Genomic DNA, 18,198 nt, shown 5'->3' with positions numbered 1-18,198 from the left:
ATTCTAAATAAAACTTTAATTATCTTTTTTTAAAGCAAGTTTAGTACATCTTTGCTATCTGCATATTTTAATGCATATTCAGCCTAAAGACTTAAAATTCCTTCTTTTGACCCCTTGCTTTTGTCAATAGCAAAATCCATCTTTCTTCTCTTAAAAACAGACTCGTTTTCTGATGTTCAGACTTTGCCAACACCATTGTTCCTTTGCATCTTCCTATTTCTACACCCCAGCTGAAAACCATCTAACAGAATGAGTTACACCAGCATTATCCAACCTAGCTTACAGTACAGAAACCCCCTTCACATTCAATCTTTTCTTCATGTCATAAGGAGTAAAGATTTGTGCTTATCACCAAATAAAATTGCAGTGCAAAATTTAAACATAAAAGTTACACAATTAAGAAAGCAACAAGGCCTTTAATATTGTGTTGTGTTACACTTGTGTTACGTGTTGTATGTCAGTATGTCTGTATGTGTGTATGTTCATATATCATGCAGTGATATAACAATTGGCAGATGAGGAGTGCTCATGAAAAATTTTAAAAATGGATCCAAATTTCTTTGACTCACATGATTCAAATTGTTCAATTTAAATTGGGTAAACAGATAAAAGTAAAGATGTCTTTAAAATTAAGCTTATAAGTTTTTCTAGGTGTTCAAAAATAAAACCTAAAAATGTTGATGTCTATAAAATAATCTGATTAAATTCAAAATTTACAAGTATTGTTTCAAAATATGAACAGAAGGAGGTTAACAGATAAAAAAGAAACTAGAAAGTTCTAGGTATGGATTTCATAGAGGAAAAATGTGTTTCTGGATAAGAGTCTATATGATGGTAATTTTAGGCTTAAAAAAAGACATGTTGGCGATATAATTAAATCATTTGTGTTCTATAACTGGGCTTGTTATCAATAAGATATGTACAGTTCTATGTTACCTTTTTACACTGAGATACAACTTAAGTGTATTTTTAAGTTAATGAGGGCTTAATCTATGTAAAGGTTTTATTGTAAAACACAAAAGTACTTTGCTACTTTTCTACAAAATGTTAGAAGCTTTCAGCCTTTCTTTAATTCATGTTTTAGATGTGATATTATGTTGTGTTTGCTCAAGTTTACAACAATTTATGTAGGCTTTATAAAATGATGTCTAAAAAGCAAAGATCAGCTTCAGAGCTATAGTAAAATTCTTGAAGAGCCCCTTACTTGAGATAAGGCTCTATGTCCCATCTCACTGCATGTGAAAGTGACTATAAAAGAAATAGGCTAGATTTCAGTACATTAAAAGTTAGTTTTTGTCATGATTACCAGGATCTCAAACAGGGGATATAATGTATAACTCCACCAAAATTCAAGGTAGCTATTATATGAACTAAATATGTTTTTACTCTTGATAATTTTATTTTGTAGTTTTCTTATAAATGGTCTAAAGATTGCCTGTTTTGCAGAGGTACTGCTTTAAGAACTCACAACCTGGGTTAATTTAAGATAAGGAGTTATCACCTACAGGATAGAGAGATAGACATTAAAGCCCAGTGCTCTTAATATAAGGCTGTTAAAACTTATTTGCTAAATGTTTAAGATTAAGTTTTAAAATTAAAAATTTGACTCTTGCCCTCTGAGTCAGTCTGAGTCAGGGGATAGGGGACTTTTCCAAAGAGCTTTGCAACTCTAGGCCACATAACCTCCCGATCAGGGAGATTAATGAGACCAGTGGAGGACAGAAAGCCAGTCAGTGCATTTGCTGTGAAGAGGAGGGTCATCAGAAAAGGAAGACATTCCTGATGCTTCTGAGGGAAGCCACATGGTCAAGCAAGGCCTGGACCCATCCTAGCGCAAATGGCACTAGCAGATCTGAGAAGCTGCTGTAAGTTCCCGAGGACTCCCAAGGAAACTTGGCTGACTGTTAACAATAGATAGAAACAAAAGTCAGTTTGACTCGCTTCATCTTAAACACTTAGCAAAGACAGTCAAAGCCAAAACACAGCTATTCCTGGGCATTTTAAATAAAATAATACTTAAATGTAACTTCCATAAATAAGTAAACTGGATTCTTCAAAAGAGATTCTCAGACATGAATGCCTGATAACTATCAAAAGGAACTGCCAAAGTAGTTCTTAGTTCAAGGCCTTTATTTCTAACCTACACAGGTAGGCCTGGTGTTTGCTAGTATGGTTATCCAGCCCTAAGTAACAGAATTAAAGATTTCTCTATTAGACACAGAGGTCATACTAGTAAAAGGATTTTGCAAGTCAGATGACATTAAACTGTATCTTAATGTTGTGTTTACATCCCTGACAATTCTGGCAATGTGACAAATATCCTTAAAGATTTACATACTCAGATAAAATCCATGTTCTCAGCAATCTTAGCTCCTGGTTCTTGGTACTTCCTGGTGGAAAACATTGTTAGTCTTTGTCTTTGCCATCATACTCATTGGCATATTCCTGTGCTATGAGATTTATTGCTGCATCAGTCTGGTTCCAGTACTAATGAATTCTTTTTTCTCTTATAGACCACCCATCACTCAAATGGCCCTCCAGCCAATTACTTCTCAATCAGACTTCTATCATGGACCCACTCAATAGACCCAAATTTTAAAGGGGGACTCCAAACTGCTTGCCCCACACCATCCCTTTTCAGCCTGAAGAAGCCAGAAAGATTTTCTTCGCCCCCCTTCCTTACAGCAGTAAGGAGTTCCCAAATTAGAAGGGGGAATGAAGCCAGATTAAAAGTTAGGTAGTCAGTGTAGTTAGGTAAATCTAATATCGAGTGAAATCTAAAATGGAGGCCATGCTGGGAATGACTCAGGGAAAACGCAGGACAACTCATGGAATGTTAATGAAGTCCTGAAAAGGCCCTAGGCCAAAGTCCACCTCAAGGAAATGTTAATGGAGCCTGGGAAAACAGCCCCAACAGACTTGGAGATAGCCCATCCCAAAAGGTGATAATTAAGCCCACCTGTAGACCTCCAACCTACAAACCATCACTGAAAGAACTATAAAAAGGGGAAACAACTGCACTTCCATGGATTCCACCTTTTGGGTCCCCTTCTTCCTCCGGGAGAAGTCTTTTCTGCTGTCCTTTAATAAACTTCTAATTTCTGTTCTGACAAAAAAAAAAGTTACACAATTAAAAGTTAATATATGGAACCACAGCCTATTAATTCACATATAGTAAAACAAACCAATAAGAACAGACAATAATAGGAACAGAGCTAAAAAGAGTGAGCTTGCATAGCAATGCACAAAAGAAATTATATACAGAGAAAAATCCTTTTCTTCCTGTAGGGCAAGTTTTGTTTTCTTTCTTTTTTTTTTATATACTCCTGACAAGAAAGAGTTAAGGTGGATGGTGTACTTAAGAGAAGAACACAAGTAAAATATCTGTGGGATATGTGTGGCTGTGTGTCTTTACATTGCATTTACAGTTCTTTTAATAGTACATAAATAAAAGAAATTGTTCATTGCACTGTTTAGTGTCATCACGTTCATGAGTTGGGACCTGAGGATCCTTCAGAGCAGCTTTGTATGTCTCCTCTCGGTTACTCTAAAAAGAGATGGAAACAAAAGTCAGGAATAAAGCTCAAGAGTTAAATGATGCATTCTTCTATCCTGACCCGCATATTCAAAATCAGAGCAACTGGATAGTAAATGAAGATGAAGTCATCAGAAAGATCTTGGTGTGTTTGTGCAATTCATTTTCGTTGAACCAGAGAAACAAGGAAAATAGAAACACTGTAGTATCTGGAGATTTAAAATTCAACTAGAGCTATTTTATTTTCACTCCCTGCACACCTACGATTATGTCAATATAAAATTTAAAGAAAATTTCAAGTACCCATGGGCCAAATGAAAAATAATAAATAAATCTTAATACTGATCTGATTGATAATAGCCAATAATGATAACTCAGATCCATAAACAATAAGTTTGAAACTATTTTCCCTTTCCATTAGCTCATGAACTCCTCCAGCCTGTGATGTGAGCATAATGGTAATCATAAACTATTTTTCCATGAGGAATTCAAGAGATCATAAAAGTAGCTTTGTCTTCTCATGAGCTATAATCAGGCAAGTGGTTGAGAACATTAGAAGCCATGGCTGTTCTCTTAACAGCCTTGGTTAAGCTGAATTCAAAGAAGCAGTTGACAATGTTAAGCAGGCATCATTATAATAGGGAATAGGGAGTTGGTAAATTTCCTAATGGAATTAACACAAATTCAATGTTTTTAATTGGACGAACGCTGACATCCCTATTTTTCACCATTACCTCATATTTTTATATTTAGAAAATATGAAAACCAATGCCAGTTCTTCATTCAAAAAGATAAACTTAATCAATAGCTATATCATTATAATAAAAATATTGTGAACTAACTCAAATCAAAGATCAAATTTTTTTTAAGACTGACTCCATAAATTAAAAAAAAAAAAAAACGAATGAAGAGCAAATAAATGAAGAATAGGAAGAACTACTAAGAAGACTCTTTAAAGTACCAAAGGGCCAGAATTTCTCTCTTTTTTATTGTGCTGAGTTTAAAAGAGCAAGAAAAGTATCCAGTGAACTACATTTAATTTAACTTGTAAGTGTTGAGACTCTTTGCCCACGTTTAAACAATTTTCTGTTGTTTTATGGTTGTTTATTTTGGTAATGGGGTTTGAACCAAGGGTGCTCTATCCTGAGCTACATCCCCAGCCTTTGTTATATTTTATTTTGAAACAGGATCTTACTAAGTTGCCCAAGTTGTCCTCAAGCTTGTGATCCTCCTGCCTCAGCCTCTGGTAGCTAGAATTACAGGTGTGCACCACCATGTTTAAAGTAATTCTTACATAGCATAAATCATCTTGAAATATAAATGAAATATTTATGTCATCGACCTGCTATAAATAGCAATCATCTACGTTATGACCAAACTTGTTTAAAAATCATTGATTTTTTTTCCTGTAGCAGGGAAAGTTTTCTATCATTCTTAAATTTGTTTAATATGACAATATTATTAATCTAATATTTTTTCTGAATCACAATAAACCATAATTTTTATTATTTTGGTTCTGGGGATTGAACTCAGGGATGAGCTACCATTGAACTACATCCCCAGTGCTTTTATTTTTCATTTTGAGACAGGGTCCTGTTGAGTAGCTGATGGTTTTACTAAATTGAGGCTGGCCTCAAACTTGGAATCCTCCTACCTCAGCCTTCTATGTCATAGGGATTACAGCTGTGCCACACCGTGCTTGGCTATGGTAGCCTTTTCAGTGACCTAAAACACTTACATAATTCACCTGTAAACTGTCCTTGACTATTTGAGCCCATATATCCTATGTCAAGAAGGTTACTGGCATTGCGCTGGTGGCCTCCCCTCAACACCTCTGGTTTCCTGGGTCCAGTGGATCCTTTAGAAGAAGCTGTTCCTGATGAGCTGTGGCCACCTGGAGATGGGAAACTGGGCTTGCTATAGGGCACCAAGGCCTCCTCTGAAAAAGAAAAATAAAAAACAATAAAGGGCTAAATTGAACTGCAGCCTGGGAAAATAACACGAATTTAACTCTTACAAGTTAAGCTCAGAATGGACCATTTTACTATTTCATTCTTTAGTAAAATTAAAATTAAGAGGTTTAATCAAGACTGGATGTTAAAGGAATTTCCATGTGCAAGCAACATTTCCTACAATAGGATCTGAAGCAGGATTAAATTAAAAGAGATCTTGGGATAAGTATACACTGTTGTATATTATTTGCAAAACTTAAATTCATTATAAAAGAGAGCAGCTTACAGTGAACTACTTTGTTTCAAAAAAAAACATATCTTAGAATAATTTCTAGAGTTCAATGAGGCTTCAATATTCCCATCAAAACAGAAGGAACGTGGTTTTGTTTTAGTTTAAACCACAGCAATATTTTCTCAATCAATTTAGATCAAGGATTTTGTATTAACAAATTAAGTAAGTTTCTTAAATTTTTGTTGTTGCTTGGGACATAAATATATTAATTGAAAGGCTAGGAATTTCATTAAAAGAAAAAGAGAAACCCACCCAATTTTAACAAATGTGATAATATTTATTTTGTATATTGTCTCCCAACAAATAACTGATCAAATGTATTATGAATAATTATTTAATATTTTGAATCCTTCTTTCCTTCTCCTTTTCTCCTCTCTTTATTTCTTATCTCTCTCTTCCTGTCTTTCTCTAGCTCTTTCTTTTCATCTCTCCACATCTTCCTCTCCACCCCAACTACTCTATTTCTTTCTTTCTTTTGAGGTTTTGGCCATTAACAAGTGATTAGATGATGAAAAAATGTTGGCTGAATTTACTGTTTCTTGCCTTAGATAGTCTTTAATGACAGGGATCACATAATTTTTCTCTCACAGCTTGAATGGTCAACCATTCCTAAACATTTCAGTAAATCTAGATATTGAAATTGTCATCTTCTGGCCCTTGCACAAATTGAATTTTTCAATAACTTGAGCACAGTGTTGTAACAAAATGTAATTACAGAAATGCATGGGGAGAGGACGTGTCTAATAAAGTTTGAGTCCAAATGAATATGGAATATGTTTCAAAAGTTGTGTGCATGTGTATGTTTATTAATACTCAGTAAATCCTGATGCAAGATATTCCAAAAAATGCAATAGCCCCACCCCTAATTAATGTCCAATCAGAAACCATGAAATTTATGTTTTAACATTTCCAGGAAGTGTGATTTATAAACAAGAGCATTCTTGTCCCCATGTGAACAGTCATCTACATTTAATCAGTTAACCTTTTCCAACATGAGGTCTGTTGGTTGGTCATTTATTTGTAAATTTATAATCTCAATTAATTCACCTAATTGACTGACAGGAGCTCTCCTTTCAAGTGACTGGTTACTTCTGTCAAAATGACAATCTCCTTGAAGGTAGAGATTAAACTGACACAAAAGCTGAAATTTAGTGGTCTTAAAGCTACTCAATAGAAAAGGTAAAAGGCAAAAAAGCCAAAATTGTCCCCTGAGACCGTAGATGAAGGCTGGAGATCTCTTGGATTCAAAGACCTATGGAGTGGTCAATTTGAGGAGCAATCACCACTGTAATCAGTTTCAAGGAACATGCCTCTGAGGTCTGCTTGAGAAATTCCTACTTCACTTACTGACTTAAGGCAAATATCTCTTGGATGCCCTTAAACAACTGCCATTTCTAGAATACCTGGTAGAAAATAAAAGGGTCACAGCCCACACTTGCTTGGGACTGTGCAGAACACACCTGATCCAAACCCTTGTTTGTGTGGGGCGTTTTGTGTGTCTTCTTGGCGTTCTGTGGAGCTTATCCATTCCTGGGTTTGTCGTTGCCACTCTAGGGAGGTTTTGGCTGGACAATCCAAGGAGCTCTTTGGGTCTTCTAAGCTGGAGGCATGTTGTCTCTCTAGAGAGCTTCCTTTTCTCTCTGTTGAGTTTTCCACATGACCAGCATGCTGGCTCGGGCCTATTCGCTGCCTTAAACCCTGACCTGGTGGGGGATCTGGTGGTGGTGGAAGATCTAAAAATTTTGAATAATGTTTAGAATGGACTAAAATTTAATGAAAAAATACAGGTTTTAGTTCAAGTTGGAAAAAAAAAAAACTCCTGCCCTCGTACAAGTATCACCCATGCAAAAACAAACAAACAAAAAAAAAACAGAGAAAAATAAAAGTCAATTATTGATATGTAAAATGCATATTATTGGTGTCTCTGCTGTCTTCTACCACAGCATCATTGAAATCAAATTGACTGGATTCATCCAACTGTTAAACATGGAAAATGTTTTCAATTGCACACTGGGGCTAACATTCAAGGTTAAAGGGCAACTTAAGGGTCATAATTCATTTTCATCCTTCCCTTTTCAAAGTAGAAATACTATGGCAAAAAATAAAATAATAACATCACTAGAAATTCTAGCAACTGTGCTAATAAAAGAACAAAAGCCAGCCTGCCAATCTCCATAGGAAACATCACCCTTGGGAAATTAAGAACTATATGCCGTATCATATGCAACATATGATTGCCTTTACCCAAGTATGTGGCACATTTAGCAATAGTCAAAGGGTTAAGCTAACATTTATTAAATGCAATTAACATTCTGCCTGACAACCAATTCTGGCTATTCGTTTCATGAGTTAGCTAATGAGTTACAACTAATATATTATAATCTTCCAATGTATTAATTTTAATAAATAATAACCAATGTTCAGCATACAGATTGAATATGCTTTATGGTACTAGAGTTGGCAATATATCATGGAAATTTGAGAAGTAGTGGAATAGATAATTTTTTAGAAATGCTTTTTAAATTAAATATCGGAAATGAAAAACTTTAAAGTTCAAGTATCAGCAAATTTTTCATTTTCCTTTTATTAGCTATTCATATCTAAAACTTTGTGTCTTGAAAATCTTCCACTGTGAAATCATACTTCCTTCCTTAAATATTACACCAGCTGAAATGATTTATTTTTTTTCCTTTAGTACTGGGCATTGAACCCAGGGGAATTTTGCCACTGAGCTACATCCCCAATTTTTTTAATTTGTTATTTTGAGGTAGTTTTGTAAGTTGTTGAGAGTCTCATTAAATGCTAATGATTGAGGCCAGCCTCAAACTTGTGACCCTCCTGACTCAGCCTCCTGAGTCATTGGTATGGTAGGTGAGCATCACAACACCCAGGTTTAAAATAATTTTTAAATCCTTCTAAATATTCATTTAGCTTGATTTATTGTGATTTTGTGTATGCTATTGCGTACTTCTTAGTTTATCCTTAGAGTATTGGCAATTATGTTATTTATTCATAAAAAGCAAAAATCATGTATACTATTTATTTCATTAATTAGAAGATACTGTACTTAATATAGCATTGTTATGACACTTTTATAACCAGGTTCTTATTTCTAATAATATTATCATTGAATTTTAAAGGGAAAAGTATAAATTTCTTATATACAAAAAATAGCTTTTTCAAAGGAATGTTAAACTGGTCATTCTAAGATTTATACTTTGTCTTAGGAGCAAAATTATATTATTCTCTACTGCACAGAGAATCTGGAGCACCCAGGTTGGATGGTTACTAGTTCTTATGTATACTTTTCACATTATATTATGAATTTCTAATTATTGAGGGGAACAGAGTCTCTGTCTGGGAAAATAAGGTTTTATTCCAAACATTTCTTCCAAGATGAAAAGCTAATGTAATGTTGAGATATCTCTTTGTTGGATAATCTAATGAGTTTGGGACTCCCATCACTAAACATTATTATAAATGCAAATTAATTATTTCATTTGAGTTATTGTTCTTAGAGAGACAGCAAGGAGAAATTATAAAATTTGCTTCCAAAATAACAGATCTTCACATTGATTTTTACTCTCCATCAGAGCAGCTTAATTTCTAAAATGGTCAAAATGGTATCTGCTTATGCCAGCTAAAACTCTGAAGACTATTTAATATAACCTGAAATTATATAGCTTCATAATTAAGTAATATCCTTGAAGACTGTGTCTTCTAAGAAGAAAGGGCATTGCAAGCACATTGAAATAAACCAACGGGAAAGGGAAATGGAATTGCAAATGGCTATAGAAAAATAAAAATATATAAGCAAATACATTTTATCTAAATTAAATTTATTATTCAATTGTAGGTTGATTCATCTCAACAAAGTCAATTCACTAAAGAGTATCTTACTAGACTACTGAGAATTAGCTATTGTCAGGTGACCACAATCCCATGACATAAATGTTGTTATTGTCTTCATTTTTTATTTGAGAAACTGGGACCACAAAGAAATGAAGTATCTCCATTCTGGATCTTTCCTCCCAAGAACTGCAGACTCTTCTAACCAAATCTACATGGGACAATTCCACTTGGATATTTAGAAAGCTTTTCAAATTGCACATATCAGAACTGAAATCTAGTTCCTCCTTTATAAAATGTGTGTCTTGCATGATATTCCTCTTCCCCACCTGTGGCAATTTCATCCTACAAGTTCACCAAAGCTATGAAGTGACCTTTAAGCTTTGCTTTACTAATTTTATTAACAAGACCTGTGAGCACCATTTCCAGAATTCCTCACTTCTCATCGCTTTCACTTATTTCTGACTTGTTATGAATCCCCTATGTTGCTTCTACAGCTTTCTAAGTATGTGATCTGTTTTACACCTTTTCCCCATTAAATATAACACAACAGTGGAGACGATCTTTTTAAAAAGAAAAACAGAGAAGATCATGTCACTCCTCTGCTCCCCCCCACCCCCCACTCCCCACCCCTCTCTCCAGTAGCTTCCCACTCAACATACTGTAAGGCTGATTGCAACACTGCAGCTTTAAGGTCCTACATCATATGTGCTCTTTTGCTTGTCTGACTTCGTGTTCTATTTTGTTTTTATGCTTGCTCTAGTCATTTTTCTCCCCTAACATTTTTGGTAAATAAGCCCCAGATTTTATTGCTTTTTTTATGTCTTTGAAGGACCTTTCCTTGGATATCTTTGCTTTCATTCTTCTAGTCTTTTCTCCAATGTCACCTTGTATGTGAGGCCTTCCCTAAAGAACATTCTGAAAAATATCTCTTCCCTACCTCCATATTTCTCAACTTCTTTCCCTTTTGTCTTTTTCCTCATGGCAATGATCACCCTCTTATCAACTGCTTTTTTATATTCATGTATTACTGTTGGTCTTTATCTATCTTCCTACACTCAAATGTAAGCTCCATGAAACCAGAGGATTTTGTCTATCTGGCTCCTATTGCCTACCATGTGGAATACACTTAATATATATTTTAAGGGGTAAAGCTAATATTTGACAGAGCTTGGAAAGGGCCCCTTTTCTGAACAGGGCATTAAAAACCAGGGGAAAGGGAACACAGGTTGTAGTCTAAGGAAAATCAGTTTGTTGGGTAGAGAACTGCCAATTTTTACTCAGTGTGTTGGCTTCAAAGGTATTTTTTGACTCATTATGCAAGTGGATAGAAGATGTGGATTCATCAATGTCTCCTTAGGTGTGCCTGGGTTTTGGTATAGCTTTTGGGACAGACACAGAAATATCCATTCCAATTCTTCTGGGACACATGGAGGATACTTTCTAGTACTAGACACCATGGGAGAGAGTTTTTGATAATGACATATGAGACATGAAATAGGTTCTTGTCATTAGAAACTCCCAATGATCACCCATTATCTGTCTTTGCCTCACTCAGAAACCATAAATATTTCTGAAAATAATGCCATCTCAATTCTGGAGAGACCTACACCCTTACATTACTCCTTAGAGGAGAACCACCTGACCTTGATAGATGAGTGTGTCAATAAGAAAGTATCTTTTACTGTGCCAAGACACTGAGGGTTAGAGGTTGTTTGGTAAAGCAGCTAGCAATAATTACCCTAATTAATATAGCCATAAAACACTATTGTAAAATCTATAATGTAAAAGTTTTATTGTAAAGTGTCCATACACTATAAACTACTAGGCAGCAATCTTCCCAAAAAGAACAGTTTGATTTTATGTAAAGAAGTTTTGAATTATTCCTGACACATGGATTCATATCATGTAAGTGCCATGTCATAAGCATTTATTGTAAAATAACAATATTCTTAAGGCCTCCAAAATAAATGTCCTTGTTTCACAATTAAATGTGTCTGGATTGCACATGTGGGAAGATATGTGAGCCAAATTTCCTTTGCAATATCACTTAAAATATATCTACTAATAACACATAATTCATAATCACTTTTCAAAATTGAAATTTAGGGACCTATTTTTTTTAGAAAGATAAGCAATATATTGATCATGATTTAAACTAGGAGGAAGATAGTTTTATGTGAACATATTGAAAAATCTTGCAGAAAAAAGGATTATAGAAGAAAAAAGAGCACTCTACTTTTTGTATATTTAAATTGTATGCCATCCACATATACTACATATGGTCTTCAAAGATTTGTAAAAAGAACACACTATATTTTTTCTCTGTTGCCACAATATTCTGAGCAGAAAAAAATATATAAAATTATTAATTCTCCAAGTTGTAGCATATCAGTGAGAGCAGTCTTTTCTATTTAGAGTGAATAAGATCAACACTGCAAACTGTTCTAAGTGCTCAACTAATCTCCAGAGCATGTGGAGCAGAAAGGCTTTGTTCACCACAGGGTATCTATTTAGAGAGAATGAAAAACTCAATTGGACCCTTAATCTTCATATTCCATAGAAACACTTCCCCATGAAAACAAAATAAGCAGGATATATGAACAAACCTGAAAGCTTTTAGAACAAGCATGTTTGGCTTTTTTAAGCCTTCTTAGCATTACAGGGTGACAAAAGAAAGCACAAAGATGGCTGCCTGACACAGAGTGCCCCTTCCCACAAAGGAAAATGCTTTTTTTTTTTTTCCAAAAAAAGCTTCATTCTGTTTCATAATGATGGATGTAAGAGTGCTAAGGACTAGGTCATAGCTTCTCAAAGGTGGATGTCCATTAATTTTAACCCATGGAGCTTCAAAACTTCCTATAATAGGATTATACCTCAGAATAATCATGAATGTCTCCATGGTTTATTTGAAGATCTCCCCAAATGTTTCCAACATTCAGCATGGCTAGGTTAATCCTAGTGTTTAGTTGGACAATCTCAGATAAAGTTTGTATGCTTAGGAAAGATAAGGTTGAGAAGAGGGAAGAAACTCATTTTTGAGTCTCACTGCATACTAGGCACTTTAAATATAATTATATATTCTTAAATATACTTCATATGTGCTTATGCTTAGAATAAAGTTTCATGATGAATATATTTATTCAGACTTTAAAAGATATAATAATTAAGTGGAAAATGTGGGAAATAGACTATGCTCTGAGAGCAGTTGAAATACTCATTATTGACCATGGATAACTTCCAGTAAAAATATTTTCTGAAACTAACTATTTAAGCAAATATTCAAAGATTGGCTATTCAATTAATTGACATACGTTGGCAAACTATGACCTATAGGCCAAATTCTGCCACTATTCTATCAATAATGATTTATTAGATATTAGTCGCACCCATATTTTCATTTACTATAGCTCTACCCATGCAATAATGGCAGTGCAGAGTACTTGTGGCACAGGCCACATGCTAAAAAAAACTCCAAATATTTACTCTCTGAATTTCAATAGAATATATATATATATATATATATATATATATATATATATATATATATATATATATACTAGCCCTTTGTTATGGTCCAAATGACTGTATATCCCTAAAATTCATCTGTTGAAATCCTAACCCCAGGTGATGGTATTGGAATATGAGGGCTTCATGAGGTCATAAAGGTAAAGTTCACATGAATGGGATTAGTGCCCTTATTAATCACACCCCAGAGAGGTCTGTTCCATCATGTGAGAATTAATAAAAATGTACCATCTGTAAACCAGAGTGTGAGCCTTCAAAAGATTCCAAATCAGTAAGTGCCTTGATCTTTGTACTTCCACTAATATTAGCCCAGAGATCCATGAGAAATAAATATTTGTTGTTTAGAAACTTTCTGCTGTTTATACAGTTATGATTATCTGTTATAGCAGCCCAAGTAGACACTCTTCAACTACATAACCGCTAGCATGTTTTAAGCTCTGAAATTCACGAAACTAAAAAAATTACTAAACCATTTCAAGTTCTTTTCCAAGAGTGAAAGAGATTATAATTTCATATCATAAATGTTCTGATACTATGACATGTGCACATGCTGCTTATGTTTTTTTTTCCTAACCTTTAAGTGGAATGTTTGCTAAAATACAATAAAGAAAAATTTCAGAAGGGTAGAAAAATCAACAGTTAAGAGTGGTACAGCTTCTCTTTCTTGGGGATTAATCATAAAGACATAATTCCAGATTGTTAAGAGAGAGGGTGTTTCACGTAAGCAAGACCATTTTGCCAGGTTCCTGCCTTGTATGTAATGAGGCAATGCCTAATCTACCATAGATATTTTAATCTGAGTTAATGACCAAGTAGAATGCATCTCTTCATTGAGGAAAGAAGAGGAACAGAAATCAGCCTACCATCTGTTATTTCTTCCCTTCGGTGAGGCAGTGCTGGCTGTTGGTCCATTCGCCCTCCCTTGTGTTTGTTGGTGGGCCTGGGCCTCTGACTTTGATTCAGGTCTGTGCTCGTGTTACTATCAGTAGAAAATGGGCTGGTGGGTCGAGGTCTTTGAGAGGAGGTAAAGGCTTTTCCTAGAAAGAAAACAAAGGGAGTGGGGTATAGGGAAGGTCATTGTAATGCACTGATAATGTCTTGTATTTTCTGCTCTTCCTAAGGCTAAGTCTGTGAACCTACCTAGAGACGCCATTGGAAGATACCAAATATTGGTGCACCTATAAAAATAAATATATGCCCTGCTACATATAATGTGTTCAATTTTTATAAGCTAAGAACATCCCACCCACAAAAATATTTCAAACAATTGAACATAAAACAAATCCACCAATCCAAAGCTTCATACTGCTTGATTAGTTTTTATATTACCTTGAAAATCTTAGTGATAATTTTATAGTTATATGCAAATTCATGAAACATTATTTCTCAAAATTCAAGAGGTTATTTCTTAAATGAATTGCACACTGTTTCATTTTCACCCCTGAAATTTTAAAAAATCTGAGCAAAGTAAAAAATGCCTTGTAGTTTTATTTGAAAAGTCTGCTCAGGTACACATGCTAAATTGACTTTACCACTTATATGCAAACAAAATGAACTCTATCTCTTAGTGGAAACTCAATAACATCAGTGTAGAGGATAGCAGGTTAAAATCACCTTGTATATCCAAAGTGAAGTAGGTATTTTGTGATTACTGTATCTGAGCAGACTTCAAATTCTTATGGACGAATGAATTGTACTATTTCCCTTTCTTGTGGTTTAGTACAAAAGAAGTGAAATTTATTCTGGGAAAAGGTTACCTAATACATTTTCCAAAACGTCTTTTAATACTGTTTATTATAGTAAGAGAAGGATGGTTTATGTTCATATATTTATGCTCTTGTCATGTTTTCATTTCATACAAACTTATCCTACATAGTTTCATTTTCCTAAGTCAATGTTACATGATGTTGCTTAATGTTTTATTAGCTATTAGCACACATGCAAGAAATGCACCTATTCTGTCTAATTTATTAGTTTCCTTGCACTTTCTCACTGTTCTGCTTACAGCTAATGCCACAAAAAGCACTCAGGCAACATAAAGTTTTTGACTTATGCTTTATAAAGCAAGAAAATTCAAATAACAGTTATATTACAACATATTTTAGATTGGATGCTATATGAAAATAAACCTCTGCAATGCTTGAGAAATCATTTTATTTTGCTTGAAGATATCTAATACGTGCTCAAAATAAACATTGATGATATAATTCAAGACAATTTCCAAGGCTCACTTTTCTAACCTGAGAGTTTAATAAATATCAGGAGCATATCACTTTTATTTAATATTTGAACACTACAAAGATTTAAAAATGCATTTGATATTTCATTAGTTTTGTAAGAGAGCTCAGTTTAATTCATATATTACCATCCTAAATGTGAAGTTAAGAAGTACATATACAAATATTAGAACATAATCATGCCAAATTGTTGGTTTTTTTCCCAGAAAAACAAATGATTACAAACTGCTAATCTATTTTTAGAATTAAGACTGCATTTCTTTTTGTGGAATGAGCAGCATGTGAAAATGACATAATTGGTCCTTTATATTATTACTTATTACTCTCAGAAATCAATATTAAATTCTCTAATGTACAATATACACGTAGTCATCATTTTATTCAACTTGCAAATGCAGTAGGTGTATCTTTAATTAGCATCCTTTAAAACATATAATAAATTATTGTATTAAAATCTTAGCCAAATAATAAGACCCTCAGCCATTTGAACTGTTAGACTGAAAGCCTTACACCTATTCACCCCATGCTGAGGAAGGTTTCCCAGAAACTGCATTTGTAGAAAGAGACGGGGCAAAGGAAAGTAATGGAGATAAAAGCTGAATAATTTTAATCACTAGGTTCAAAATTAATGTGTGCAGATTTTGCAAAGTGTGAGTTATTGAAAATTTAATGGCAATCTGAGTTGCTGATTTGCCGTAATATAGAAAGGAAGTATATTCCAATTAATCAGCAGAACCGTGAAGAGAAAGGGATATTAAGGATAGAAGGTAGTAAGTTGGAGCCTATTTTTGGCTCTGCAAAACTTGCATCAGGTCAGAGTTCAGACAACAGAGCATCCCAAATGTTCATGCATATTACAGAGAGCCCTGCAGTCAGACTTGCTGAGAAAGAAGAGGAGAAAAAAGGTAAGTGTCCCAAGGACAAGATTCTCTCATGCAAAGAGTGTTGACTTTGGAGTCTACCAACCTGTTCTTGTAAGGCTGGTTCCATCCAGCCTAAAACCAGCTTTATCTGCTGCTTCCACCAGTGCTTGTGCAAAACTGCCACTGGCAAATATGGAACCATCTGAGGAGCTACCTACACTAGATCTATGACTAGAAAAGTTACAATCCTCATCAGATGCAGAGCCCCATCCATTTACCATTGAACCTAAAAACAAATGTAGTTGTCTAGTGAGTTTGTATATATTGCATATCTCATGTGCTTGCAAACACTATACGAATGAGCAAGTACACTGCCTCGACTAATTGCCACTTTGAAGTTTCATCATGGATTCCTTAGCTAAACATTATCCGTGTTTTAAACACACTTAGTACAAATGAAAGAAGCTTGTGTAAAATCGGTATTTGTTTGAAGCACATGTGCAAGACATCTTCCAAGTGGTTCATTTCTTACATTGTTTAAATTGTTACATGATCATTTTTCCAAGCAAGAACTGCTATGTGTATTTTCTACAAGTCAGGGATGAACACTTTTATTGAAACAAATTATGGTTAATTTAAACTGATCAGTGACTTGCTTGAATAAATAGTATGGGTATAATTTGAAGTTACTTCAGAGGGCAATGGTAATCTGCATAAAAACTTGAATACCGGACCTTGTACGTACAGTTGTATTTCATAGAAGATCTGGAATTATTTTAAGATTTTAAGGTGAACAGTTAATTACTGTTTAAATAACAAAATACATCAACTAAAATGTATAGATGACATCAAATCAACTAAACATAGAACATAAGGAAAATGTTAGTTTGCAAAAGTGCTATTAATTTCAATATTTCTTATGCTTTCTTTGATTTTTAATATTTGAAGAACTCTAATTTTCTCTTTAACACTGATACTTATGAAATTAGCCTTTATGGAGACTATTATCAGCATTTCTATCAATTTTCTTTTTCAAAATGAACTATGGCAGTAGAGTAAAAAAAATGCAACTTTATATTTAAAGAAAATACACTTTGAAGATATTGACAACTTTTTTTCTTTCTAGAAAGTCACTTAGTATTTTATGCATATACATACACACATATTAGATAAAAGCACACTGGGAACTTAACTCATTATGTAATAAAATTAAAATTGCAGTACATATTTAAGTTGGTGTACCATTAATTCATGACAAAATAAATCATCAAGTATTGTTTACCCTATCTTCTGCTTTTGTTAGAAGAGGGACAAAAAAAGGACTTACAAAAAGTTAATTTAGAATTCAGGCTGTCATGGTACAATAACACGGATGCATGCATTCTCAAAACAGAGAAAACTGAAACTGAAAGGGTTAGAATGATCTGGAAGTTAAAAGGGTGTTAAGTGTAGCAGAGAAAGATAGAGTCTTGATTCTATTTGCCAAAAGCACAAAGATATACTTTTTACTTTCCAAACAAATTCCCTTGACACAGACCACTGCAAGGAACCTGAGATAACACAAGCAACTGAGCCTCCTCTGAGAGATTCATTTCTAGGTTAATAATCACAAGTCAAGGATCAACAGCCCAAAATGAAAGAAGAAATGATGCAGTGGGTCTTGCAATATAATGCTACAGGAGATAAGAAGAAATCAAAGTGATTCAGCAAGGGGTCACAAAAGAATATGAAAGTCGAGAACTGGGAATAGTTTTAAAACATTCAAAAGCTCAGTTCCAAACCCTTCCATGTGATTTCTGTTTTTCTAAATGTCTGTGCTCACTCTCCAAACAAGCATCTCCTTATTGTTATTCTAATTCATCCTGACACTCCTTTTAGCGGATTTCCTTCTAGTCCCTTCTATCTTTCCTCATTGTTATCTACATTATCTTTTCAAAGCATC

General features: G+C 34.2%; 1 protein-coding gene across 1 annotated transcript in view; it reads right to left on the bottom strand.

The window, feature by feature from the left end:
- Positions 1–5,273: 5,273 nt before the first annotated feature.
- Positions 5,274–18,198, bottom strand: part of LOC143640640 (roundabout homolog 2-like) — a gene marked incomplete at its 3' end in the record, with an annotated part of 52,214 nt that continues 39,289 nt past the window's right edge. The window contains 3 exon segments of the mRNA XM_077108293.1: positions 5,274–5,474; positions 7,240–7,512; positions 14,020–14,193. Of these exon segments, the coding sequence (XP_076964408.1) occupies positions 5,274–5,474; positions 7,240–7,512; positions 14,020–14,193 (648 nt within the window).

Source organism: Callospermophilus lateralis, unplaced genomic scaffold (assembly GCF_048772815.1).
Source record: "Callospermophilus lateralis isolate mCalLat2 unplaced genomic scaffold, mCalLat2.hap1 Scaffold_408, whole genome shotgun sequence".
Classification (NCBI taxonomy): Eukaryota; Metazoa; Chordata; class Mammalia; order Rodentia; family Sciuridae; genus Callospermophilus; species Callospermophilus lateralis.
This window is presented reverse-complemented; position numbering and strand designations above follow the sequence as displayed.